This window comes from Phocoena phocoena, chromosome 20, assembly GCF_963924675.1.
Source record: "Phocoena phocoena chromosome 20, mPhoPho1.1, whole genome shotgun sequence".
NCBI lineage: Eukaryota > Metazoa > Chordata > Mammalia > Artiodactyla > Phocoenidae > Phocoena > Phocoena phocoena.
Window position 1 is genome coordinate 9,660,364 of NC_089238.1, and position 25,545 is coordinate 9,685,908.

General features: G+C 51.1%; 2 protein-coding genes across 2 annotated transcripts; one reads left to right on the plus strand and one right to left on the minus strand.

The window, feature by feature from the left end:
* Positions 1 to 6,379: 6,379 nt before the first annotated feature.
* Positions 6,380 to 22,234, plus strand: ERCC1 (ERCC excision repair 1, endonuclease non-catalytic subunit). The gene is made up of 10 exons (XM_065898664.1): positions 6,380 to 6,403; positions 6,878 to 6,989; positions 7,994 to 8,209; positions 11,873 to 11,976; positions 13,295 to 13,394; positions 14,383 to 14,459; positions 19,950 to 20,049; positions 21,436 to 21,507; positions 21,735 to 21,803; positions 22,125 to 22,234. Exons 2-10 carry the CDS (start codon positions 6,897 to 6,899, stop codon positions 22,176 to 22,178), a joined length of 885 nt encoding a protein of 294 aa, XP_065754736.1. The 5' UTR covers positions 6,380 to 6,403; positions 6,878 to 6,896; the 3' UTR covers positions 22,179 to 22,234.
* POLR1G (RNA polymerase I subunit G) lies at positions 22,068 to 24,542 on the minus strand. Its single transcript, XM_065898663.1, has 3 exons — positions 24,471 to 24,542; positions 23,942 to 24,083; positions 22,068 to 23,771 (listed from the first exon to the last, which is right to left on the minus strand). The coding sequence occupies exons 1-3, from the start codon at positions 24,502 to 24,504 to the stop codon at positions 22,358 to 22,360; spliced, it is 1,590 nt and encodes a 529-aa protein (XP_065754735.1). The 5' UTR covers positions 24,505 to 24,542; the 3' UTR covers positions 22,068 to 22,357.
* Positions 24,543 to 25,545: the final 1,003 nt, after the last annotated feature.

Here is a 25,545-nt window from a genome sequence, read left to right on the forward strand (position 1 = left end):
TGGTCGAGAGACTAACCTCTCTGTGCCTCAGTTTCTCCTTCTATAAATTAGGGATAACAAAATAAGATCTCAGAAGGCTGTGATATGGAGTATATGAGAATTGATCAACTTTGCCATTTGATGTTGTCCTGAAAGTCTTTGCAAATGCTATAAGACAAGAAAAATGAGATGTAAAGATGAGAAGGCAAGACATAAAACTAACATTTGGATCATTTCAAAGGAAAACTAAGAGAATCAACAAATTTTTTGTATGTTTTTGGCCACGCTGCCCGGCATGTGGGATCTCAGTTCCCTGACCAGGGATCGAACCCATGCCCCCTGCAGTGGAAGCGCAGAGTCCTAACCACTGGACTGCCAGGGAAGTCCCTCAACAGAATATTTTATTTTATTTTTATTATTTACTTTTTAAAAATATTTAATTTTTTTAAACTTTAGCCATCCTAATGGATGTGAAGTAGTATCTCATTATAGGTTTTTTTAAAAATTAATTTATTTTTTGGCTGCATTGGGTCTTCGTTGCTGTGCGCAAGCTTTCTCTAGTTGCAGTGAGTGGGGGCTACTCTTTGTTGCGGTGCGCGGGCTTCCCATTGCAGTGGCTTCTCTTGTTGTGGAGCACAGGCTCTAGGTGCGCGGGCTTCAGTAGTTGTGGCACGTGGGCTCAGTAGTTGCGCTACATGGGCTTAGTTGCTGCCTGGCATGTGGGATCTTCCCGGACCAGGGCTCGAACGAACCCATGTCCCCTGCATTGGCAAGCGGATTCTTAACCACTGTGCCACCAGGGAAGTCCCCCACTTTAATGTTTGGCTCAAACAGAAGATAACTGGGTCTTCACCTCTGCTTGGGTGCTCAGTCTGTTGTGATATTTTGCAGGTTGCATTGAACACTCAGGAGAGAGTGAGAGTGAAAAAAGGGAGGTAAGTGTCTTAGTATTATTATGATAATCATTTTGACCTTGGGGACCTCTTGAAAGAGTGCTGGGGAACCCCCCAAGGTTCTGTGGACTGCACTTTAAGAATCACTCCTTACCTTTGGGTTCTATAGGGCCTAGAGACAGTATCTGGGGAACTGAACACCTCTGGGGCCATGGGACCTGGTTCAAGAGACAGCTCTGACTACAAGCAAGGTATTCTCTGAGTCTCAGTTTCGTCATCTCTAACATGGGGCTGGTGATGATGAAAATAATAAAAGCACCTCCCTCCTAAGGTTGTAGTGAGACCCATAGGAGATAACTCTCTGACTCACACCTGGCATGTAGCATACGATAAACATTTGCTATTATAGTTTGGGAAACGTCATTTTATTTTATTACCAACACTTCTTATTCACGCAGTTAACTTCTCCAGAGCCCTATCTTGTGCTGGGCAGTGCTGGGGACATGGTGATGAATGAGAGGGGCCTGGCCCTGCCCTCATGGGGTTCCCAGTCCAATGGGTCACAGAGTTTTCATTTGTGAGGCATTGCCTTTAGCACCAGGTCCCTGAGGAGCATGAGTTCTTAAGGCTGGGGAGGCAGGGAAAGGCATTCTAGGGAGTGGGAACAGCATGCAAGGAGCCATGGCAAGTGGAGAGGGGGACAGCTGTGGCCTGATGGTTGGCCGGTTGTGTCCATTTCTCTGCCCCCAAGATGCCTCAGTCCTGTTGCTGGTGAGAAATACGTGTGTATATCTGGTTCATCTTTTTAATATTTATTTATTTGGCTGCATCGGGTCTGAGTTGCGACACGCTGGAATCTTCTTTGCAGCATGAGAACTCTTAGTTGCGGCATGTGGGATCTAGTTCCCTGATCAGGGATCAAACCCGGGACCCCTGCATTGGGAGCGCAGAGTCTTAGCCACTGGACCACCAGGGAAGTCCCCCAACCCCTCTTCTTGTGTAAAGTTATTTCCTCAATTCTGGGCTCTTTTTAGGGAAGTCCCACCTCTGATCTAACCTCAGTCTCTCATGCTGCAGATCCTCCTTTTGCTGCATATCCATCCACAGTGCCCCGTGGAAACTTGGGACGTCCCAGCAGAAGAGATGCCCGGGATGGGGCGGGGTCAGGTCCAGCGCCTCCACTGTCCCCCATCCGGGGGCCGCCGCTTGGGGCCGGGTGAGTCAGCCCCCGGCGGCTCCCGCGTCATCCTGGCCGCTAGGCTTCGCGCTATTTCGGGCTCCAGGCGCTATAAATAGAGGCTCGCGGAGCAGAGCCGTTCCCCCTCCGCTCGGGCGCCCCTGCGTCCCCTGGACCCGCCGCGATCGCCGGGCCGCGCGTCACCGCGGCTAAGTTTAGAGGCGGGTGGGGACGTCGGCCGGGTCACTGCGCCCCTCGGCCGCGCCCCCGCTAACAGAGCCTTCGGTCCGGCGGCAATATGCCCCCCGCCCAGAGTCACTCGGGTGGAATTAGGGGCGAAGTGTGCCCATATTCTCCATCTCCACCCCAATCCTTCGGAGGCGCAGAGGAAACTCGAAGTTGGGATTAGGGGAAGGTTTGGGAGTGGAGCAAGGTCTGAACTCGAGGAGTCGCCCGGGAGCTTCGGTTGGGACTGGAATTTGAACTTGGAGCGTTTGGAAGAAGGACGGGGAAATAAGAGTACGGACAGCTCTTAGACTCGAACTCGCAACTCTGGGAGCCGGAAAGATGCGAATCCCGAATCTGAAAGTTAAATTTGGGAAGAGTGTAGGAATCAAACTTGGAAATATAATATATTACAGAGCCGAGGACAACTTTTCTCCCCCTTAACTAACATAAATAGACTCAGAGTTACCTGGACCGCGCTCAGCGGGCCCTTTGCCGCATTTCTGCGATAGTGAAACGAGTCGGGAGAAACGAAAGGGCAGCCCGCCGCCTTCTCACGGGTCTTGCCCCGGGGTGGGTTCTGGCGCAGCGGTCCCCGGCGCCTCTACACCCCAAATCCTCTTGTGGGGCGCCATCGCCCCCTGGCGGAAAAGGCACGCTTTGCAGGTTTATTTGGTAATTCCCATTCCCCAACGGGAGAAACTGAGTCCCACCCAGACTGGCTTCCTTCTAGAAGCTCTCTCTGCCCTTGGATTCAGAGACACATTTTCATAGTCCTTCTCTATGTCACTGGGGCCTCAGTTCCTTCATCTGTCAAATGAACTATTGATACCTAAGGGGAGGGTTACTGTGAGGATTTAGCTCATAGTAAGCTATCTATCTGCTTTGATGGGTATATAGTTGATGGTAATATATGTATTTTTTATTTATAGAGCCCCTCTTCCTGTGACCGTGTGGCCCCCTCCCCCATAATCTACTTCACGTCACTGTTTTTTTATCGTCTCCAGAGCATGTATGACTGTCTGGAACTCTTATTTGTGGGTTTTTTTCTTATGGTCTGCCTCCCATGAGACTATCAGCACCACAGGGCAGGGACCTGGTCCAATTTTCTGCCAGCTGTGTCCCCAGTGCCTGCCACACCGTAGGTGCTCAATATGTAGTTATTCAAGGAATGAGTGAACCATGGATTTCAAGACGGGGCTCCATGGTCTTATGGAATTCTCACAAGCTCAGCAGTTACAGATGGGAAAACTGAGGCTCCCAGTGGTGAAGTCGCTTGCTGGAGGATTCTGCTTCTGTTCTTTGTTCATTCATACAACATATGGTTCCGTAGCCCCTTCTTGTTTCTGGGCACTGTGCTACAGCGGTGGCCACAACAGCTTCAGCCTCTGCTTGCCCAGGACTTAGTCAAGGACTATTTTATTTTTATGACAAACCTGAATATTTCACCTACTGCATGCCAAGTAAAGATGTAGGGACTTTACACGTAACTCATTTCATCTTCCTAACAGTTATGCTACTGTTATCCCCATTTTAGAGATGAGCAAACTGACGCACACAGAGAAACTGAGTTGCTGGCACCAGGTCACACTGCTAGTAAGTGATCCTGGGGAAAAATTACACCCGGTGATGAGACTGCTTATGAGGGAAGGAGAATCAGGGAGATGGTAGACTTCCCATTAGTGACCCAGATGGAGCACCAGTGTCTTCTAACTTTGCAAGAAAGATAACTAGGAACCCAGAATTTGAGATTCCATTTGTGAGGGTCAAAGAAAGACATTTTCAGATGAGCAAGACTCAGAAATTTTCTATCCAGAATGTTCTCTGAAAAAGTTAGAAGAGAATGTACTCTAGCAAGAAGTAAAAATGAATTCAGAAGGAAGAAGTTTATAGAAACAGAAAATTGTTAAGCGTTGACTCGTGTCCCCCAAAAAGATATGTTGAGTCCTAACCCCCATTACTTCAGAATGTGACTTTATTTTGAAATAAGGTCTTTACAGAGACAAGTTAAAATGAGGTCATTATGGTGGTCCCTAATCCAATATGGCTGGCATCCTTGTAAAATGGGGAAATTTGGACACAGAGACGGACATGCACAGAGGAAGGACAGTGTGAAGACACACAGGGAGAAGATGGCCATCCACAAGCCAAGGAATGCCTGAGGCTACCAGAAGCTAAGAGAGGGGGCTGGAACAGATCCTTCCCTAGTGCATTCAGAGGGCGCATTGCTCTGTCAATACCTTGATTTTGGACTTCTAGCCTCCAGAACTGTGAGAATAACTTTCTGTGGTTTAAGCCACTCAATTTTTGGTACTTCTTTACAGCAGCCCTAGGAAACTAATACCATGAACCAATTATATAAATAAAAATTAATTAGAAAACAACCTTTTACAGTAGGTCCCTAACAAAAGGCAAAATCAATGGAGAGACAGAGACAATATGTTCATGGGTATGAAAAAGATGTCAATCCTCTTGTAATTAATCCATCAATTCAGTGCAATTCCAATCTCAATCTCAATAGGATTTTTCAGGGAACTAGAAAAGCAAAGCAGCTGCTAAAATCCATCTAGAAGAGAAAATGGACAAGAATGGTAAAGACAGATTTGAAACTGAACAGAGGTGGGGGACTTGCCTCATGTGATATCAAAACATATCTAAATGAAATAATTAAACTGGCATGGAGGCAAGGGACAGATACAGAGATCAATGAAACATAATAGAAATGTCAGAGATAGACCTGTGTATACATGGGAATTTGGCACAAGATAAAGGTGGAATACCAAAACCAAGGAAAGGACTGGCTTCTGTTTTTTTTTTTTTTTCTCCCAGCTGCATGACTTGAGGGGTCTTATTTCCCTGATCAGGGATGGAACCCCGGCCCCAGCAGTGAAAACACTGAGTTCTAACCACTGGACCTCCAGGGAATTCCCAGGACTGGCTTTTAAAATAAATAGTATCCGGACAATTAGCTATATCCACCATAAATTCCTACCTTAGTACATTTTCAAAAATAAGTCTCATATGGATGAAAGAAACAAAATCAAAACTAGGAAAAGTATTAAAAGAAATGATAAACTATATTTATTACCTTGGAGTATGGCAAGCCTCTTAAACACACCAGAAGTCAGGATAGATTGATAAATAGGTGTGAATAAACACTAAGAACTTCTGTGTGAGAAAAATAAACAAGTTAAAATATAAAGTGCAAACTAGCAGGAAATATTTGGAATATGTGTAACTAACAATTAGAATTGGAATCCATAAAGTACTCTGACACATTAACAGTAATAAAAAAGGCATACAACCATTGAAAAAATGGTCAAAGGATATGGGCAAGCAACCCACAGAAAACAAACTATTAAAGACCAATAAACTCACAGAAAGATGTTCTCTCCTTAGTAATCAGAGTTGCAAGTTAGAACAGTGTGATACTATCCTTTCAGGAAATGACTAATATTTACTCATCAACCAGGTCTCCGCTCAGATGTCCCTTTCTCTAAGAAGCTCTTTCCTGGCCCTCGGGCTGGATTAGGTGTTCCCTGCCCCACCCACCTCCCGGGCCCTCTGGGGTCTCCTAGCCAGCCCTGTCCGCTCTGGATCGTCACTGTTTGGGAAAGGGTTTGTCTCTCCCAATGCGTTGTGAGCTCCAGAAGGGCGGAGCGGGGCTATCGTTATCTGGGGCAATGTATGTGGAATAAGAGAATGAGTGAATGGGGAAACTGAGGCTAAGTCAATGACAGAGCTGGAATTCAAACCCAAGTCTGTACTGAGAGAAGGAACCTAGTTTGATTACCCGCCATCCCTTCTCCACTAAGACCTGCCCAGAGCCCAGGCACACAAGAGGAGCTCAATAAGAGCACTGAAATCAAACTGCTCGGCAACGGGAGACGCTGAGGGCCAGAGGCGGACAGCTCTCTCTAAACCCAAACCTCCGCAGTCCTCCAGAACCATAGAGAGCTGCGCGAGGAACCGCCTCTCTCGATGCTCTACGCCTTTGGGGAACGTCAGGAGCGGGCTGGAGGGCTAGAGAGGCCGGAAGTGCGACGAGCCTGGGGCTACGCTGGCCGCGCCGGCGGTGGGATGCCTCGGTCTCTCTCCTGTCTTTCCTTCGCGGCCCGGGGGCGAGGAGGTGAGTTCTCGGGACGCTGAGACCGCGGGGCTGGGTTGAGAGGGGCGTGGGGTTGAGACCGCCGTGGCGATTGGCAGATGCAGAAGCCAATGAATCGTACAATGTCTGAGAGTTTGAGAAGGTGGAGCGAGGGAAAGGTATCCTGGTGCGAGCCTTGGGGGCGGGGTGGACGGAGGTTTGGGGACAGTGGTCTGGCCTGGCAAACGGAAGGCGGGGAACAGTGAGGGCGGGGAGAATAGAAAGGTGGGACCCTGAAGGGTGTGGCGAAAGGAAAGTGTGTCCCGGTAAGGGGCGGGGCGAGCCGCAGGTGGAGGCTCGATGGGGCGGGGCCTTATAGAACCTGGGGCCCTGGGTGTCTGGACCTGGACGCGATGGAGCCCCTGGAATTTTTTTGGGGGTACGGCTGTGTCTGGGGGTTCCTTCTGGGGAATGTCGATGCTTCGCTCGCGCCCGACACCACGGCTTTATTTTCAGGCCCCAGAAGGACCTTGCGATGGACGAAGAGAGAGTGGAGAAGCCCGCTGGCCCACCCACAAGGAAGAAATTCCTCATTCCAGTGGACGAGGATGAGGTCCCTCCTCCCGGGGTAGGACTAGGAGATGGGGGGACTGCTGGGAGGCTTGGGGTGTGGTTGGGAGGAAGGGGGACAGGAAGGGGCCTGTGGGACCACAGTGTGGGTTAGGAAATGTTGGGGCCTGGGTCACTTTGAGAAGACAGTCCTTTGCCTTCTGCAAGTATCAGTTTCCTGTAAAAAGTAAAATGTCATGGTCAGGAGGGCTAAGGCAGCGGCTGCAAACTGGCAGCCAGGAAGTAGTCCTGAGATACGTTTTACGTGGCCAGAACCCTGGTTCTGAAGGAATGAATTTATTGCTGATAGTTGAGAATTGGAAGGTTTGGCAATTTTAAAGAAATCTGCACTTTGGACATCTTTTGGTAAATAAAGGATCTGGCAACACAGAGATCTCAATCCTACAGGAACACAATTGCCTGGTGATAAGTAGTGGCTGCCACCTATGTGCTAGGAAGAAAAAGAAAGTAGGCTAAGGATAGAGGGTGTGATGGGGGAGAAGAGCTACCTTAGACAGAACAGTCAAGGGAGGACCTCTTGGAGGAGATGATGCCTTTGCCAAAATGTGAAAGAAGTGAGTGAGCGAGCTATGCGACATCAGGGGGGAAGGGAACAGCCAGTGCAAAGGCCCTGAGGTCAGAGAGAATCTGATAAGTTTTAGGGCAGCAGGAAGGCCAGTGGGGTTGGAGTAGAGAAAGCCAGGTGGAAGACGTAGAAGGTGAGGTCCTTGAGGCAAGGGGGCAGGGGCAGATCTTTACGAGGCTTGAGGACTGAAGTGACAGCTTTGGCTTTTACTCTGAGTAGGAACCACCTAAGGGCTCTGAGCAGAAGAGGAACATGATATGACTCAGTGTGGGGAGCAGACTGTGGGAGGTAAGGGCAGAGGCAGGTAACTGGTGAGGAGGTGACTGCAGTGGCCCAAGGGAGAGAAGATGGTGGTCGGGACCAGGGTAGAGGCCGAGGAGGTGGGGAGAGGTGGCTAGGTTCAGATTTTGTATGCCCTCTCACACCTCTCCCCACAGGCCAAGCCCTTATTCAAATCCACACGGAGCCTGCCCACTGTGGAGACCTCACCCCAGCCGGCTCCTCAGACCTACGCCGAGTACGCCATCTCAGGACCTCCAGGAGGGTCTGGAGCCACACGCCCCATAGGGCCAGAACCCCTGGCAGGAGAGACCCCCAACCAGGCCCCCAAACCAGGAGCAAAATCCAACAGCATCGTTGTGAGCCCCCGGCAGGTGAGGAGGGGGCTGGAGAAGTGGGGCTTTGGGGTTTCTGGTGGGAAACGTGGTTATAGGGAGGGCTTTCTAGTGGACAAGGAAGGAGTTCTGAGTTCTAGCCATTATGCTCTCAGCAGCACCATTCATCCATTCAACTAGCGTGTGTGGGTTGAATATGCCCCATGTCTTAGTCTGTTCAGGCTTCCGTAACAAAAATACCATAGACGGGTGGTCTGAACACCGAACATTTATTTCTCACAGTTCTGGAGGCTGAGAAGTCCAAGATCAAGGCGCTGGCAGATTCGGTGTCTAGTGAGGACCCGCTTCCTGGTTCATGGACAGCCATCTTCTCACTGTGTCCTCACAGCGTAGGAAAGGGTGAGGGAGCTCTCTGGGGTCTCTTTTATAAGAGTGCTAGTCCCATTCATGAGGGCTGCACCTTCATGACCTGATCACCTCCCTTCACCTCCTAATATCATCACATTGGGGGGGTAGTATTTCAACCTATGAATTTTGGGGAGACACAGACATTCAGTCCATAGCACCCCAACTCTTACGGTTGGGGGCATGATGGTGTTTACGAAGCTACCTTTCCTCTTCCCAGGTTTGTCCATTTATTCAAAAACAGTTGAACACAGGCCCAAGTTTGAATCCCACTCTGCCACACAGTAGCTGTGTCATCTTGGGCATCATCTTGGGTGACTTAACCCCTCTGAGCCTTTAAAATGGGGGTTCACCCACTTACAATCCATAAATGTCTTCAGAGGTTACCTGGTACACTTCTAAGCTCTGGAGATTGCAGATAAAGTCTCTGCCATCGACGGGGCTGGCATTCTAGAAGGAGAGAGCAGCAGTGTACAGAGATAATAGTGGGACTCAAGAACATGAAATATGCTCAAAATTTTTAGCCATCAGGGAAATGCAAACCAAAACCACAATGAGATACCACGTCATACCCTAGAATCAAAAGGATAGACAATAACAAGGGTGGGGAGAGTGTTGGAGGAGTTGGAGCCCTCATACACTGCTGGTGGGAATGTAAAATGTTGCAGCCACTTTGGAAAACCGCCTGGTAGTTCCTCAGACATTTAAACATAGAGTTATCATATGACCTTGCAGTTCCACCTCTAGGTATATATGCAAGAGAAATGAAAATACGGTCAACCTTCTGCAACCGTGGATACAAAACCTGCAGACACGGAGGGCCAACGGTACTACCTCATCTGTGGATTTTGATATCCAGGGGGTCCTGGGACCAATCCTCTGTGGATACTGAGGGACCACTGTCTTACGTCCCCACAAAGTCTAGTACACACATGTTCACGACAGCGTTATTCACAGGAGCCAAGTGGAAACAACCCAAATGTCTAGCAAATGATGACTAGTTTTTTTCACTTAGCATAATGCTCTCAAGGTTCATCCATGTTGTAGCATGAATTAGTACTTCATTCCTTTTCGTTGCTAAATAGTATTCCATTGCATGGATATGCCACTTTCTGTTTGTCCATTCATCCATTGATGGGCGTTCGGGTTGTTCATATTTCTCAATTATTATGAAAATGCTGCTGTGGACATTTGTGTACTGCTGTTAACATATGTTTCCAGTTCTCTTGGGTATTTATCTAGGAGTGGATTTGCTGGGTCGTATGGTAACTGTATGTTCAACTTTCTCAGGTACCCCCAACTGTCTTCTAAAAGGCTGCATCATTTTACATTCCCACCAGCAGTGGATGAAGGTTCCATTCTCACCATATCGTCACCACTTGTCATTGTCTGTCTTTTGGATTTCAGTCATTCTAATGGGTGTGAAGTGGACAAAATACTTCTTTAAAAATTAAAATTGGGGGGCTTCCCTGGTGGCGCAGTGGTAGAGAGTCCGCCTGCCGATGCAGGGGACACGGGTTCGTGCCCCGGTCCGGGAAGATCCCACATGCCGCGGAGCGGCTGGGCCCGTGAGTCATGGCCGCTGGGCCTGCGCGTCTGGAGCCTGTGCTCCGCAACGGGAGAGGCCACAACAGTGAGAGGCCCACGTACCGCAAAAAAAAAAAAAAAATTAAAATCGGGATAAACAACAAGGTCCTACTGTATAGCACAGAAAATTATATGCAATATTCTGTGATAAACCGTGATGGAAAAGAATATTTTAAAATGTATATATATGTATAACTGAATCACTTTGCTGTACAGCAGAAATTAACATGACATTGTAAATCAACTGTGCTTCAATTAAAAAAAATAAATAAAATTGGATCCCGCCCCTCCCTTGCCCAAGGCCCTTCCATGGCTCCCAGTGGCTCAGGTTCAGATGGCCCAGAGCCTGTGGGACTTGGGACCCCTGCAGACCCTTCCCACCCCAGCTGCTCTGACCACTCCACAGTCCACCCCGAGAGCAGATACCACACCCTTATTAGAGCTGAATTCCACCTCACTTGGTAATTACATGTTCGTCCCTGAGATGCTTTTGTTTAATGTCTGTGTCCCCCACGAGGGCAGGGATCTATGTCCTCTTGGTCACGGCTGTATCCCCAGCACTTAGACACACAGTAGGCACTCAGATACCTGAATAGATCAGAGCTTGACCTGCTCAAAGTATTTTGGTCTTGGGCTACAGGGTAGAGCATGAGGCGGGGGTTTACTTATTTCTTTTGGCTGCGTTGGGTCTTCATTGCTGCGCGTGGGCTTTTTCTAGTTGCGGCGAGCGGGGGCTCCTCTTCGTCACAGTGCGCGGGCTTCTCATTGCAGTGACATCTCTTGTTGCAGAGCACGGGCTCTAGGCGCGTGGGCTTCAGCAGTTGTGGCACATGGGCTCAGTAGTTGTGGCTCGCGGGCTTAGTTGCACCGCGGCTTGTGGGACCTTCCTGGACCAGGGATCCAGCGCGTGTCCCCTGTATTGGTAGGCGGATTCTTAACCACCGTGCCACCAGGAAAGTCTGTGAGGGGTGTTTAGAGAGAGGAGTCTGCTGGGCAGATACCAGGCTTTCGGGGCTCTGACCCTGTGGAGGGTCACAGGCCACGGTGAGGAGCTTCCTCCTGAGGGCACTGGGAAGCCATGGCAGGGCTTAGAGCTGGAGAGGGGCAGCTTTGTGCTTTAGGAAGAGCCGTCTGGCTCCTGTTTGGAGGGTGGCCAGGAGGGGATACCACTGGGGCAGGAGATCAGGAGGAGGTGGGGTGGAGGCCATGGCAGTGGAGGGGGAGGAATTCATGGGGGATGCTTAGAAGGTAGATGTCCCACCTGGTGGATGAGGGGGAGAGGGAAGCTTGTAGGACAAGGCCTGGGTCTCTGGATGGTGGGGCCGGCCCTGAGTTGGGGCTGGGAGGGGGAGCAGGTGTGGAGGCCAGTGCCGAGTGCAGTGAGGTAGATCCCTGGGGACAGGTGTCCAGTGGACCAAGGACATACGAGCTGGGGCTGGGGACAGGGCTGAGCTGGAGAGAGACCCAGGGACCCTTTAGTTAAGGCCTAGGGCCAGGGAGGAGGGGCCTAGGGCAGAGCCCCAGTACCAAGAACATTCCAGGCTGCGGAGGAGGAGGAGTCTGGGGAGAGGAGGAGGGCAGAGCTGGAGAAGCCCCGGGTGCAAAGCAGGAGGTGGGGGGAGGGGCCCTGGGGTGGCGGTGGGCCCAGGGTCACTCTGCTAATGGCTTCCGGGTCACTCTGCTAACGGCTTCCGTTCCCCCTCCCCCCAGAGAGGCAACCCCGTGCTGAGGTTCGTGCGCAATGTGCCCTGGGAGTTTGGCGATGTGCTTCCCGACTACGTGCTGGGCCAGAGCACCTGTGCCCTCTTCCTCAGGTGAGCTCTGGGGGCCACCCGCCCTCAAGATGGCCTGCGAGGTCTGTGCTCTGGGTGTTCTCAGCCATCGTATGGGAGACCTCTGGGCTCGGCCCGGGCCTAGGTGTGACCCTGTGTGGGAGGCAGAGATCTTGGCTTAGAGGTGTCGGAAGCAAGAGCTGGGCCCCGGACTCTGGGTCTGAGGGAGGAGGGACGGGGGCCTGGATCCTGGGTCTGAGGGAGGAGGGCCCCGGGGGCCTGGATCTTGGGGCTGAGGGAGGAGGGGCCGGGAGTCTGGATCCTGGGTCTGAGGGAGGAGGGCCCCGGGGGCCTGGATCCTGGGTCTGAGTGGGGAGGGGCCAGGGGTCTGGATCCTGGGTCTGAGGGGGGAGGGGCCGGGGGTCTGGATCCTGGGTCTGAGGGAGGAGGGGCCGGGGGTCTGGATCCTGGGTCTGAGGGAGGAGGGCCCCGGGGGCCTGGATCCTGGGTCTGAGTGGGGAGGGGCCAGGGGTCTGGATCCTGGGTCTGAGGGGGGAGGGGCCGGGGGCCTGGATCCTGGGTCTGAGGGGGGAGGGGCCAGGGGTCTGGATCCTGGGTCTGAGGGGGGAGGGGCCGGGGGCCTGGATCCTGGGTCTGAGGGGGGAGGGGCCGGGGGCCTGGATCCTGGGTCTGAGGGGGGAGGGGCCGGGGGTCTGGATCCTGGGTCTGAGGGAGGAGGGGCCGGTCGCCTGGACTCTGGGGCTGCGGGAGGAGGGGGACTCATGTCCTGGACACCAGGACTGGAGCCAGGATTTCTGTAACTGTCGCCACAGTTAAATAAGTTTCCCTCCACTCCTGGGGGCCCCTCTCCAGACAGGGGAAGTGAAACTTCTAAGTTCCTGTCCTCCCTGCAGTGTATGAGAGCTGCTATAGCAGACATGTCCCTTTGTTCCTGGGTGGCAAAGCCACCCCACCCCGTCCGTGCCAGCGCACTCTGTGGTCAAAGCAGGCAGTCCCGGGGATGGGCCCTGCTTCCCAAGACCAGCTGTGCAGCACCACCCCCTGACCCCGGTATACACTCTCTAGGGTTTCCTGGTCTCTACCTGAAACCTAAAGTCCTTCTCTTCCTAGGTTTAGAATCTGGGGGTCCACCCTTCCAGGGAGTCAGAGCCAGGCATCCCTCACTGCCAGTCCCCTCATGCCCCTTTCTTGAAGGGTAACCTTGGGCAAGTCACTTAACCTCTCTGAGCCTCAGATCTGCCTGTGCTCCCCAAGCCCTCTGCCTTCCAGCAAGAGGGGAGAAGGGCTTCTGGGGTCTCTTAGCTGGAGACCTACCAACCCTCCCTCTCCCACCCCCCAGCCTCCGTTACCACAGCCTCCACCCAGACTACATCCATGGGCGGCTGCAGAGCCTGGGGAAGAACTTCGCCCTGCGGGTCCTGCTCGTCCAGGTGGATGTGGTAAGCAGGGGTCACTCCTCCATGGGCCTCACTGCCCCCATCTGTGAAATGGGGAGCCTTGGGCCTCCTGGTTGCCTGGTAGACTGTTGAGTCTCTTCTGAGGAGAAATGCAAGTTGGAACCCCAGTGGGGAATTTCTCACATCTGAGATGGACAGCTGTGTTGGCCAGGAGGTGGAGGGTCAGATTACCCGTCTCCTCCTTCCCCACTCCCCCTTCAACCAGGCCCTGGCCTCTGCCACTTCAATACTTCTTGAACCTGTTTCATTCTAACCTCACAGCCGGGCCCTGATCCAGGCCCTTTCCCCTCTTGCCTGGGTCCCTGCCCCAGCCTCTTTTCTTGTCCTGTGGCCTCCAGCTTCGACCCTGCAGTAGTCAGAGGGGTCTTCTGGCACACAGATCTGATGTCCCAACCCCTCCGTTATCCCCTAGTGCCCTCCATGGCCCGTGAGGCCCAGTGTCACCCGATCCCTGCCCAACTCTCCTGGTTCATCTCTAAGCTTCCACGTGATCACCCTTTCATTTCACAGCCTCCATCCCATAGTGGTGAATTGTATTTCCTCAAGCCTTTCCCCTCCCTTCTTTGCACATGCTGTTCCCTATGCCTGGAATTCCCTTTTCTGCTCTCTGTTGCCCTCACTCCTCATCCTCCTTCAGGTCCCAGCTCAGATATCCCCTCCTCTAGGAAGCTCTCCCTAATCCCCCAGGTAGGACAGACACTCCTCTGGCTCTCCCACCCCAGCGCTGGCCACTCTTGAGTCATCACTGACTGGGGACTGTCTGTCCCCCTCATCACACTGTGAGTCCCAGGAAGGCACAACCAGGGCTGTCCCGGTCACTGCTGGGTCCTGCACAGGCTGGGCACCCAGTTGGAGATTAGGGAGTGTCAGTTGAGTGAAAGGCTCTTGGCACCCTAAGCTGCTCTGCTTCCAAGACTATAATTCTTTGCTTTCTCCCAGATCCCTCATTCTAATTTTCTTCTCTACTCAGAAAGATCCTCAGCAGGCCCTCAAGGAACTGGCTAAGATGTGCATCCTGGCCGACTGCACCCTGATCCTTGCCTGGAGGTGAGATGGAGGCTCCCCTCCCAGGTCAGGCTCTATCCTGAGAGTTATTGCCCCTTCTGCCCCCAAATCTTCCCAGCCCTTCTTCCTCCCATGAACTCTGTGTGAGTCTGGTCCAGGCACTGCCTCTCTGGGCTTCAATTTCTTTATCTGTAAAGTAGGGTCTTAAATAGGGTTGTAGGCACAAAAGCAGGTGACATACATCAAATCCCAGGACCATACTAGGCACTTATGAGTTAGACATAAAATCTGGCTGAATAATTAATTTCAAGTCTAGGTTTCTAAAGACTATTTTGATTGGCTCTCCAATAGGGAAAAGAAGACATCCCTTCCTCACACCACAATCAGAACAAAATCTTGATAATTATAGACACAAAAAGCAAAACTACAGTAAAAGTATTCAAAGAAATCTTATAAAATATATATATATTTATTATGATCCTGTGGTAGGGAAAGTCTTCCAAAACAAGACCCAAAACCTAGACACCATAAAGGAAAAGGTTACCCAATTTGAGTAAATTAAAAATTTTAAACTTCCAGATGGTAAGAGATACTGTAAACAAAGTTAAAAGACAAGTGACAAACTAAGAGAAAATACTTGTTATATATATATAAAACAAAGACTTATGATCCCTAATTTATATACGTATATATAAATTTTATATTTATACAGTTCAAATATATATAAATATTTATATTCATAGGAGTGTATTTAAACATTTATTACATATTTACATGTATATATACATATATATGTGTGTGTGTATATATATATATATATATATATATATATATATATATATATATAAAGAGCCTCTTACAATTCAGTAAGAAAAAAATAGCCCGATTTTTAAAAGTCTAACGCAGGTTGCGAAGAACACATGAAAAAACTATCAGCCACACAGCTTATCAGGAAAAGTAAATTTTCAAAGAATGAGGTGTTATTTTTCACCTATTAATTTGGTGAAAACGTCAGATGGATAATATGAAAGGGGCACCTGCATGTTTGGTCGGCAGGAGACTTCACTGGCTATTAAAACAGGAAATAGACACACTCTTCAACGCAGAAATTCCCCCACTCGGAATGTCTCCCCTTCGATCATCCCTCCCTGGGTGTGCAGATCCACAGTGGCATGGGCCTTCCTGGCACCATCCGTGCAGTAAGCTGCAGGACCAAACAGGATGATAGTTTAATTTATGTGTAAAAGGAAGGAAAGCGAGCCGTGTTTATGAACAGATACAGATGTGAACAAACTGAAGGGGCTCCAAGGGGTCCAAGCTGGGAACAGCGTTGAACCTTGGGAATGGCACAAGGGGAGGTCCTGAGGGGCGGGAGACTTCTATCCTCTGCCCTTCTCTTTTCTTCTGAATATGAAATGGTTAGTTTCTTTTGTTAAAGAATAGGTAGCATATTCATCTAGTTAAAAAATCAGAGGTGATTATATATATACTGTATATATATTATATAAGTATATATAAGTATTATAAAATGTAAGTATATAAATATCATAAGTGTATATAAGTATATATGAGTATATACATAAGTAATATATAAGTATAATACATTTATATAAGTTATATATTTTATAAGTATATATAATATATACCTATATCATATAAGTATATATACTAAGATATATAATCACTTCTGAGTTTTGAACTACATATATTTTATATATATATATATATATATATATATGCCATTTTTATATTGCTTTCAGATACTGTATATGTGTATACAATATATATATAAATGGTAGTATATGTCCTTAAAAGTCTCTCTCTTCTGCCCCTTCTCTCCCATTCTACTCCCCTCACCCTTACAGGTCACCATTATTGTTGGTTTCTTTATTTCCTTCCAACGTTTCTATAAAACGCAAACACGTGTGAAAACATGTTAATTTTCTTTCTCAGACAGAAGTAAGCCTAGTAATATACTGTTCTGTGCCTTGTGTGGTCATGTCATTATCTGGGTCTTTTCTATATCGGTGTAGAGAGCAGCCTCATTATTTTTTATAGCTGTGTAGTATTCTAATATAGTGTCCACATAAAAAAACTAATAGACTTTTTTTTAGAGAAATTTTAAGTTTATAGAAAAATTGGAAAGTACAGAGAGTTCCCACATACCCCCTCTCCCCCTGCACACAGTTTGTGCAATTATTTATATCTTGTATTAATTAGTGTGGTACATTTGTTACAACTGATGAACTAATATTGAGATACCGTTATTATTAACTAAAGTCCACAGTTTACATTAGGGTTCTCTCTTTGTGTTTACATGCTATGGGTGTGATGTGTCCATAGTTACTGTTTTACAGAATAATTTCACTGCCCTGAAAGGTCCTCCGTGCTCCCCCTTTTCATCCCTTTCTTTCCCCAACCCCTGGCAACCTCTGACCTTTTTACTGTCTGTAGCTTTGCCTTTTCTAGGATGTCATATAGTTGGAATCATACAGTATGTAGCTGAAATAGAAGAATCCACAGTTCTCCTCGTGTGTTTGGAAAACCCAGTTCTTCATCCTGTGGGTCTCCTTTACTCCTCACACAAAGCCCTTCACTGCTGGCCACCAAATATGTGGAGGATTTTCCCCACACCAAGCAGTTCTCTGCCAACTGGGTGTCCTACAGCTTAGCTCAGTTCTGACACTGTCTACCTGGAGATACCGTCAGATCCCACAGGTTAAGGGCTCGCAGCGTTGCCCCATCACACACACTGCAGGTGCCAGTCGCAAGCCCAGGGAATCCCCTGTGCTCTGACCAGCCGGCTATAGGTCAGGACCTCCAATGACCCCTTCCTCAGGTTTGATTATTTTGCTAGCGCAGCTCACAGAGCTCAGGGAAACACTTACTTCTGCTTACCAGTTCCTTAAAGGATATGATAAAGGACATGGATGAAGAGGTACATAGGGCAAGGTCTGGGGAGGGGCCTGAGCCCCTGTGGAGCTGGGGTGTGTCATTCTCCCGGTGTGGATGTGTTCGCCAGCCTGGAAGCTCCCCAAACCCCGGTACTAGTGTTGGGATTTTATGGAGGCTTCTCACGTAGGCATGGTCACTTATTAACTCCATTTCCAGCCCCTTTCCCCTCTGGAGGTTCGGGGGTGGGGCTGAAAATTCCAAGCTTCTAATCCTGGCTTGGACTTTCTGGCTACCAGCCCCCATCCAGGAGCCATCCAGAGTCACCTCAGAGGAACAAAAGATGTTCCTGGCGTTCTTATCACTTAGGAATTTACAAGGGTTCAGAGCTCTGTGCCTTTTTGCCTTCGTTGGATCGTTGCTGCGCGCGGGCTTGCTCTAGTTGCAGCGAGCGGGGGCTACTCTTTGTTGCGGTGCGTGCGCTTCTCATTGCGGTGGCTTCTCGTTGCGGAGCACGGGCTTCAGTAGTTGTGGCTCGTGGGCTCTAGAGCGCAGGCTCAGTAGTCTGGCACACGGGCTCAGTTGCTCTGTGGCATGTGGGATCTTCCCGGACCAGGGCTCGAACCCGTGTCCCCTACATTAGCAGGCGGATTCTTTTTTTTTTCTTTCTTTTTTTTTTTTGCGGTACGCGGGGCTCTCACTGTTGTGGCCTCTCCCGTTGCAGAGCACAGGCTCTGGACGTGCAGGCTCAGCGGCCATGGCTCACGGGCCCAGCCGCTCCGCGGCATGTGGGATCTTCCTGGACCGGGGTATGAACCCACGTCCCCTGTGTCGGCAGGCGGACTCAACCACTGTGCCACCAGGGAAGCCCTGGCGGGCGGATTCTTAACCACTGTGCCACCAGAGAAGTCCTAGCAATAGGCTTTTAAGGTTCCTCTATGTCTTTTCATACCTTGGTAATTCATTTGCTATTTCAGCTATATAGTATTTTCATTTTCAGCTATATAATATTCTACCGTGTAGATGGACCAGCTCTGTAGCCCTCTAATGGTGGACACTTGGTGGAAATCCACTTGGGTGGATCTCCAAGCTTTTGCTGGTACCAGCAACACTCCCACTACTGCCCTGAACCCCAGGAATGGGTATTTAGGCCAAAGGGTAAATGTATTTGTAATTCTGTGCCCTCCCTGGGGGTGTGTTACCTCTACACTGTTTGACTATTTGGAAAAATGTATTTATGTATTAATTGTATATTAAAACAAAAGCAAGTATAAAAATTGCTCTTTTTGCTGTGGGAAGTAGCTCAGTGGAGTATAGAGAGCCCAGCCAGGTGAGACAGACCCACTGAAGGAGCTGTCTCTCCTCCTCGCCGTGTGATCTTGGGCAATGCTGGTCTGTTTCCCCCTCCGCGTAATGGATTGAAAATAACTGCCTTATAGGATCTCTCAGGAGAGCTTCTGAACATAAAGGGCTTTGGACAGTGCCTGGAATGCAGCTGGGACCCCACACAGGGTATATTTCCCATGTCTTTACATCCAAACTAGGGAATGTTTTGGACCCATTAAGTAAATGAGATTGACCTCCGTCTGTGGATGTGGAAGGACGTCCTGGTTGTACTGTGGAGCAAAAGTGAAAGCAAGGAAGCGGATACAGCGCGCTAACTTGTGTGTCCTGAACAAATGATTAATAACAATAACAGTAATAATCCCCGCTACAGCGAGAGGAAAGCAACAAAGCCCATGGAAAAAACACAGAATTAGAAAACTGAGTGCTTCTTTCAAAAATATAAATCAACGTTTAATCAACAAACATTGCTTACGAGCTAGACTTTGAAGGCTAAGGAAATGCCTCAAGACAAATACTTTATTTCCACTCAACTCAATATCCTCGAGTTCCAAAGAGAAAAAAGACCAGCTTTTCCCTGTTCCTTTATTCCACACACAGACAGTCCCTTTTAATGATTTAGTTGTTTCAACTACCTTTGAAACAGTTAATTACGTGTCAAAAACACCCCAGTGCCTAATGGGAAAATGAATGGCGATTGTGAAGTTGGGTTAGTTGTGGTAAAAGATTCAGCAGTCAGGGTCCGGAGCTTTTTCCTTTTGAAGGTGTGCTACATGAAAGACCTTCAAAGCTCCATTTTTCTTGGTAGTGGGAGCTGACTGCTTCATGAGGTTGTCTTCCTGTGGTTGGGAAAAGAAATGGTACTTTTGGTTTTTCTCTCTCTCGAACCTGGCCAAACTCTGTGCACCGACCTCCCTCCCAGAAGAGCTAACATTTCTTAAATAGACTTCTAAGCGCCAGGTGTGGCACTTAGCGTGGACTCGCTTAATTGTCAATTGTCCCCCACTTTACAGATGAGGAAACCGAGGCCCAGAGAGATGAAAACCATTGGCCCAGGGTAACTCAGGTGGGAAGCGGGGCCTGAACCTAACTGGTCAGGCTCCCATCCTCTGGCCCTTAGTCAGAAAAGATGTGTTAAGATGCTCCAAGCAAGGGTTACCGCCAGGGGACATTTTGGGGGAGGTTGAGAACATTCATTCCTCTATACATAAGAGTTTGGAATTCTTGGAGCCAGCAAATGAAATTAATCTAAAACATGACCCCTCCTTCCCCTGACCCGAATGTCTCTCACCCCAGCCCTGAGGAGGCCGGGCGGTACCTGGAGACATACAAGGCTTACGAGCAGAAGCCGGCGGACCTCCTGATGGAAAAGCTGGAGCAGGACTTCGTCTCCCGGGTGAGGCCACCTCACCTCCCTGCCTGGGCCTCCCCCTAGCTCCTCCTTGGGGGTATGAACTGCAGTTCTGATCTCGAGTCATACCTCTCCCTCCCCGACCCCACCCTCAGCTTCCAGTCCCTTCTCCTGCCCAAACAGCAGCGAGAGGGGTCTTCCTAAGCACAAACCTGATCCTGCCCTTTCCTGCTCAAAACCCTCCCGTGGCTCCCCAGTGCCCTCATCATGCTCTCCAAGGCCTTGCCTATTTGACCCGGCAGCCCCATCTGCCCCCTGCCCCCGCATTCTGTCGCTTCTCTGTGCCTGTTCCCTCTGCCTTGATTAGATCCCTAATCCCATCTTTCCCCCATCTCAGCTCTAATGCTTCCTTCTCCAGGAAGTCCTCCCGGATACCCAGCCCAGGTCAAGGGCCCCCCCGCTGGGCTCCCTCAGTCCCAGCCCTGTCTGGGTCACCGTGTCTGGAACTGATTTGTCTCCCGAACTGGACTGGGAGCCCCAGGAGGGCAGGGCTGGGGCTGTCTCGATCCCTGCTGTGTCCCCAGCACCACTGTACACTCAGTGAGTGCTCAGGGAGTATTTGTTGAACGAACTGTTGAATCTGGGCTCCAATGATAGAGTAATGGAGGATGTCCACAGCCACCCCTGAGGTGGGTACTATGAGGACCCCCATTTGCCTGCAAACGGAGGCCCAGAGAGGTCAGTTCCCTTGCCCAGGGTGTCACAGGGAGTAAGCAGCGGGGCCTGGTTTTGAACTCGGGTCCAACTTCAGAGCCTGTGGTCTGTGCCCAGGGCAGAACCAACTCAAGATAAATGGCGTTTATCTTCGAATCACATGACCAACACCCTCTCAGCTAGTTGGGGATCACTCTGAGATGACTTTTTTTTTTTAAATTAATTATTATTTAGTTTTGGCTGTGTTGGGTCTTTGTTGCTACGCACGGGCTTTCTCTAGTTGCGGCGAGCGGCGGCTACTCTTCGTTGTGGTGCGTGGGCTTCTCATTGCAGTGGCTTCTCTTATTGCAGAGCATGGGCTCTAGGTGAGCAGGCTTCAGTAGTTGTGGCTTGCAGGCTCTAGAGCACAGGCTCAGTAGTTGTGGTGCATGGGCTTGGTTGCTCCGTGGCATGTGAGATCTTCCCAGACCAGGGCTCGAACCCATGTCCCCTGCCTTGGCAGGTGGATTCTTAACCTCTGTGCCACCTGGGAAGTCCCTGAGATGACCTTTTAATCATCAGAACACATAATCAAAAAACATGCCCCCAAAGCATTTACTGAGCTCCTCCCGCATGCAGGGCAGTCTGGGGATACAGCAGTGACCCAGTGCCGCCCTCACAGACTCAGTCTTGTTCTTCTTTCTTCCAATCCACCTCTGCCCCCTCCTTCCCTTCCAGGTGACTGAATGTCTGACCACCGTGAAGTCAGTCAACAAAACGGACAGTCAGACCCTCCTGACTACTTTTGGGGTAACGAACAATTCCCTTGTGCCGACTGGCATTTCTACCCCCTTTGCTTTTTGAGGAAGCCCCCTGCGTCCCTTCTACCTCCCTGTCCTCTCCCCCATCCTTCCTGCCTCCCCTGCCCTCCTGCAGGATATCAGTTCCTTCCAGGAATATTTTACACCCCTCATCAGCTGGGGCAGGGGAGAGTTTTGTGTTCACCTCCCCTGATCGTTCGCTCCTACCTTCCTCAGTCTCTGGAACAGCTCATAGCTGCATCGCGGGAAGATCTGGCCTTGTGCCCAGGCCTGGGGCCCCAGAAGGTAAGAGCCCTGGGAATGGGCTTGAGGGGTTGGGGGCAGGAGGGAGCCCCAAATAAATGGGGCCTCAGACCCCAAAGTTCTGAGGTTTCGGAAGGCCCACAGTGCCTCTCCTACAGATGGGGAAAACTGAGGCCCAGAGAGGGTGTGGACCAGCCCAACCTCACACAGCCAGTCTGGGATAGAATCCAGATCAGGCTACTTCTCTCCTAGCCCCCCGAGTCCCCTCCAAGCTAGGAGGAAAAGAACCAAAAGCCCACTCTGATGTATGAAACAAATGGCTCATTTAATGACCGCTTCCTTTTCTTTCTCCCTCCCGTCCAGGCTCGAAGGTTGTTTGATGTCTTACACGAGCCCTTCTTGAAAGTGCCCCGATGACCTCTGCTGCCAAGGAGGCCCTTGGTGTAACAATAAAGCACTTTTCCTGGTCCAGGCTCAGGCTGGTGTGCTGGTGTGGTTAGTGAGAGTGGGGGTCTTCTCTGCTCTCGCCTTCTGATGGCCCAGGTGGCCACTTTCAGCTTGTCTGAGTTGCAGTCATCAGTTTCGCTGGCGGAGACTTACACGGGATCCTGCTGCGGCTTCTTCTTCCTCTTCCTCTCCTGTCCCGTGGGAGCCACCTCCCCAGACTCGGGATTCAGCAGCGGCTCTGGCATCTCCTCCTGGGATGCTGTCTCTGGCACCCAGCTTTCCTGGCCCCGCTTTTTCTTCTTCTTGGTAGATGCCGGATCGGCCCCAGCCTCAGACTGCCCCTCACGTGGCAGCTCAGGCTCCATCATCTCACCTTGTGGGTTAATCATCTCAGTCCCTGGCTCTGTCGCTTTGTGCCCTCTTTCTTTCTTCTTCTTTTTCTTGGTGGATGCTAGAGCTGCCTGAGGCTCGGGCTCCATCACCTCTTCCTGTGGCTCCACCACCTCTGTCCCTGGCTCCGTCATTGCATTCTGTCGTTTTCCTTTCTTCCTTCTCTTTTTGGGGGATGCCAGAACTGCCTCAGCCTGTGGCTCCACTTCATGTGGCAGCTCAGGCTCTGTCATCTCCCCTGGGAGCTCCAGAGCTTTCATCTCTGGCTCTATAACCTCAGTCCCTGGCTCCCTCATCACTTTGTACCGCTTTTCTTTTTTCTTCTTCTTTGAGGACGGCAGTGGGATGGCTTCCTCCTGTGGCTCCGTCTTCACCTGCAGCTGAGGCTCAACTATCGTCCCCTCCACCAGCTCCATCCCTTCTGTCCCCGTCTGCTTCTTCCTCTTCTTGCTGGGGGATAGGACTATCTCTTCCAGAGGCTCACTTTTGACCATGAGTTCCAGCTCCACTGTCTTTTCTTCTGACTCCAGCACCCCCATTTCTGGCTTGACCATTTCTACCTCTTTGGGCTTCTTTTTCCTCTTCTTGGTGGTGGCTGGGGACAGTGCTCCCAGAGGCTCCAGCATCTCAGCAGCAGGCTCTGTTGCCAGTGGCTCGGTCACCTCCAGGTCTTTCAGCTGCTGCTTTTTTTTCTTCTTCCCCACATCCACCTCTGAGGACCCCAAAGCTGTGTCCACCTCCAGGGCCCCAGGCTCATTCACTGCCTCCTGAGGAACTGAGGCCTCTGACACATGCCTCTTCTTTTTCCTCTTCCCGGAAGCCAGTGACTTCAACGCCAAGACTGACCCAGGCCCCGTGACTGGTGGGCTGCCTCCAAAGGCGCAGAACCGAGGCTTCAGGCCAGGGGGGATCTGTGGTGGGGGATTTGCTGGAATGGGCTGCAGCAGGGTCCCTGTTAGGGATTCCTGGGGACCCTCAAAGATCCTCAGGCTGCCCTGTAGCGCCGGGGCAGAGGTGAGTCCCCCTCCTGCCTCTGCTGACGGGGCCAGCAGGGTTGCTCCTCCTCCAGCCTGAGGGCCACTGCTGCTGAGGACCCGGTAGCGGTGCCGCTTGCCTGCCAACTTGCCCTTCAAGATACGGGAGCCAGAGAGAGGCACGAGTCGCCCATTGAGGCTGAAGGGAGAAAGGGGGAGGGCAGAAACTTGGTCAGATTCTTTTGGTGAGACGGGGCAGCTGCTGAGAAGCAGCATTTCTGGGTTCCCCAGGAAAGCCCCTCTAAATTCCCCCCAGGTTCAGCCACTGGGGTGAGGAGTATTCCTGCTAAGTGGCATGGGACCACTCACCAGTCTGGGGCGAAGTCTACAGGGGCCTGGATAAGCCACAGTTCTGTATCTGGGCCGGTCAACGCCTCCAAAGAGAAACGAGTGTGCTCTGAGGCTGGGGGTGTCGCAGTAAAGTTGGGGGGACAAGAAAACCGAGCAGCACCTGCAGAAGGGTAAACGGGAGTCTGCTGACACGTAATTGCTGGTCCAATCCTCCAGGGCGCCTATTGGTCCATTGGTCCCAACTTCCTGAGGGTCCCAGTCCTCTAACCGCGACTTTCCTCTCTCCCGTCTGTCCACCAGAGGCGCACCTATATCCGCCGACCCAACCCTTGTTCTCTCCACTGCTGTTCCCGCCCCCCACCAAAATATCTTCTCTCTATTCTAATTCCCCGCCGCCCCCTGCCCGCCATCCCCCGGGGGATACACTCTCCGCTGATCCTGCCTCCGAGGATGTCCCTTTTTCCGTCCGAACGCTCCAGGGTACCCCTTTTTCTCCTCCCGCCAGACAACTCTCTGCACCCTGTCGGCCCGCCATGAAGCAACTCACCGCCGGACGGGGTCCCCGCCATCCCGGGACCCATGCCTCAGACCTAGCAGCCAGAGCCACTCAGGCCCCGCCGCCGACCACGTGGAACCAAAGGGGTGGGGTCTCATCTGGGAGCGTCCATGTGGCACCAGGGCGCGGGAGGTGTCGCTCGGAGCCCCCTCTCTCTGTGAGCACAAGTGGGGGAAATTTCCACTTGTGCACAGCAGACTACCGAGAAAGCCATCTTTTACCCAAAGTCTGCTCCCAAAAGCAGCCGACTCGCCTGTTTGGCGGGAGTTAGAGCCTCACCAGGTCCCGGAGGGTATCCCCACAGTCTCAGACATGATTTGCTCCAACGTTGCCTTAAAGGGGCAGCCACATTCACAGGGCCTACTCTTAAAGAGACAGGAAGATCGATTGGACTGGAATTCTTAGAGAGGCAGGTAAGAGTCTAGGTCGGCAGGACTGTGCTTTCAGTGTTACAATCCCTTCTAGGGAGGCCCAGATGCCTCAGAAATTCAGAACTTGAGTGAGAGAGGTGGGAAAATGGAGGAATGGGGGTAATTCCTCCCGAGGGCGTTAACTATCAGCCAGGGGCGGGGCTCTGGGCTCCAGGGGAGCGGGAAATATAGGGGGAGGAGCCTGTGGATCCCAGGGCGGAGCCTCTGGACTCCCGAGCTGGACACGCGTGGGGCGGTGCGACTAAGGGGCGGAGCTGTGGCCCAAAAGACGGGTAGATGCCCTCGAGGATTTAGTCTCGTGCGTGGGGGGACATTTCCAAAGGCCTTGAGGAGGGGAGAGAGAGTAGACGTCCTGACTAGCGCCCCTTCCCTGCCCTGGGGCGCGTGTAAGCAGCGGCACGTGAACGCAGATTTGGGGGACACGCCCACGCCCCTTCACACAGGGTCTGCACAGCGTAGGGCGACGGGCGGAGCCGCGAGACGGTGGCTAGACTGGGTGATCCGACTGCATTCCTGACCGGTGTGTCAGCGCTGATTTCCGCCCCCTCTGCCGAGATTTCGGATCCTACTTTAGAACTGGGGCGCCCACCTTCTCAGCGAGGCAGCGGCTGCTCAGAGAGGAGGAGGGTCAGGGG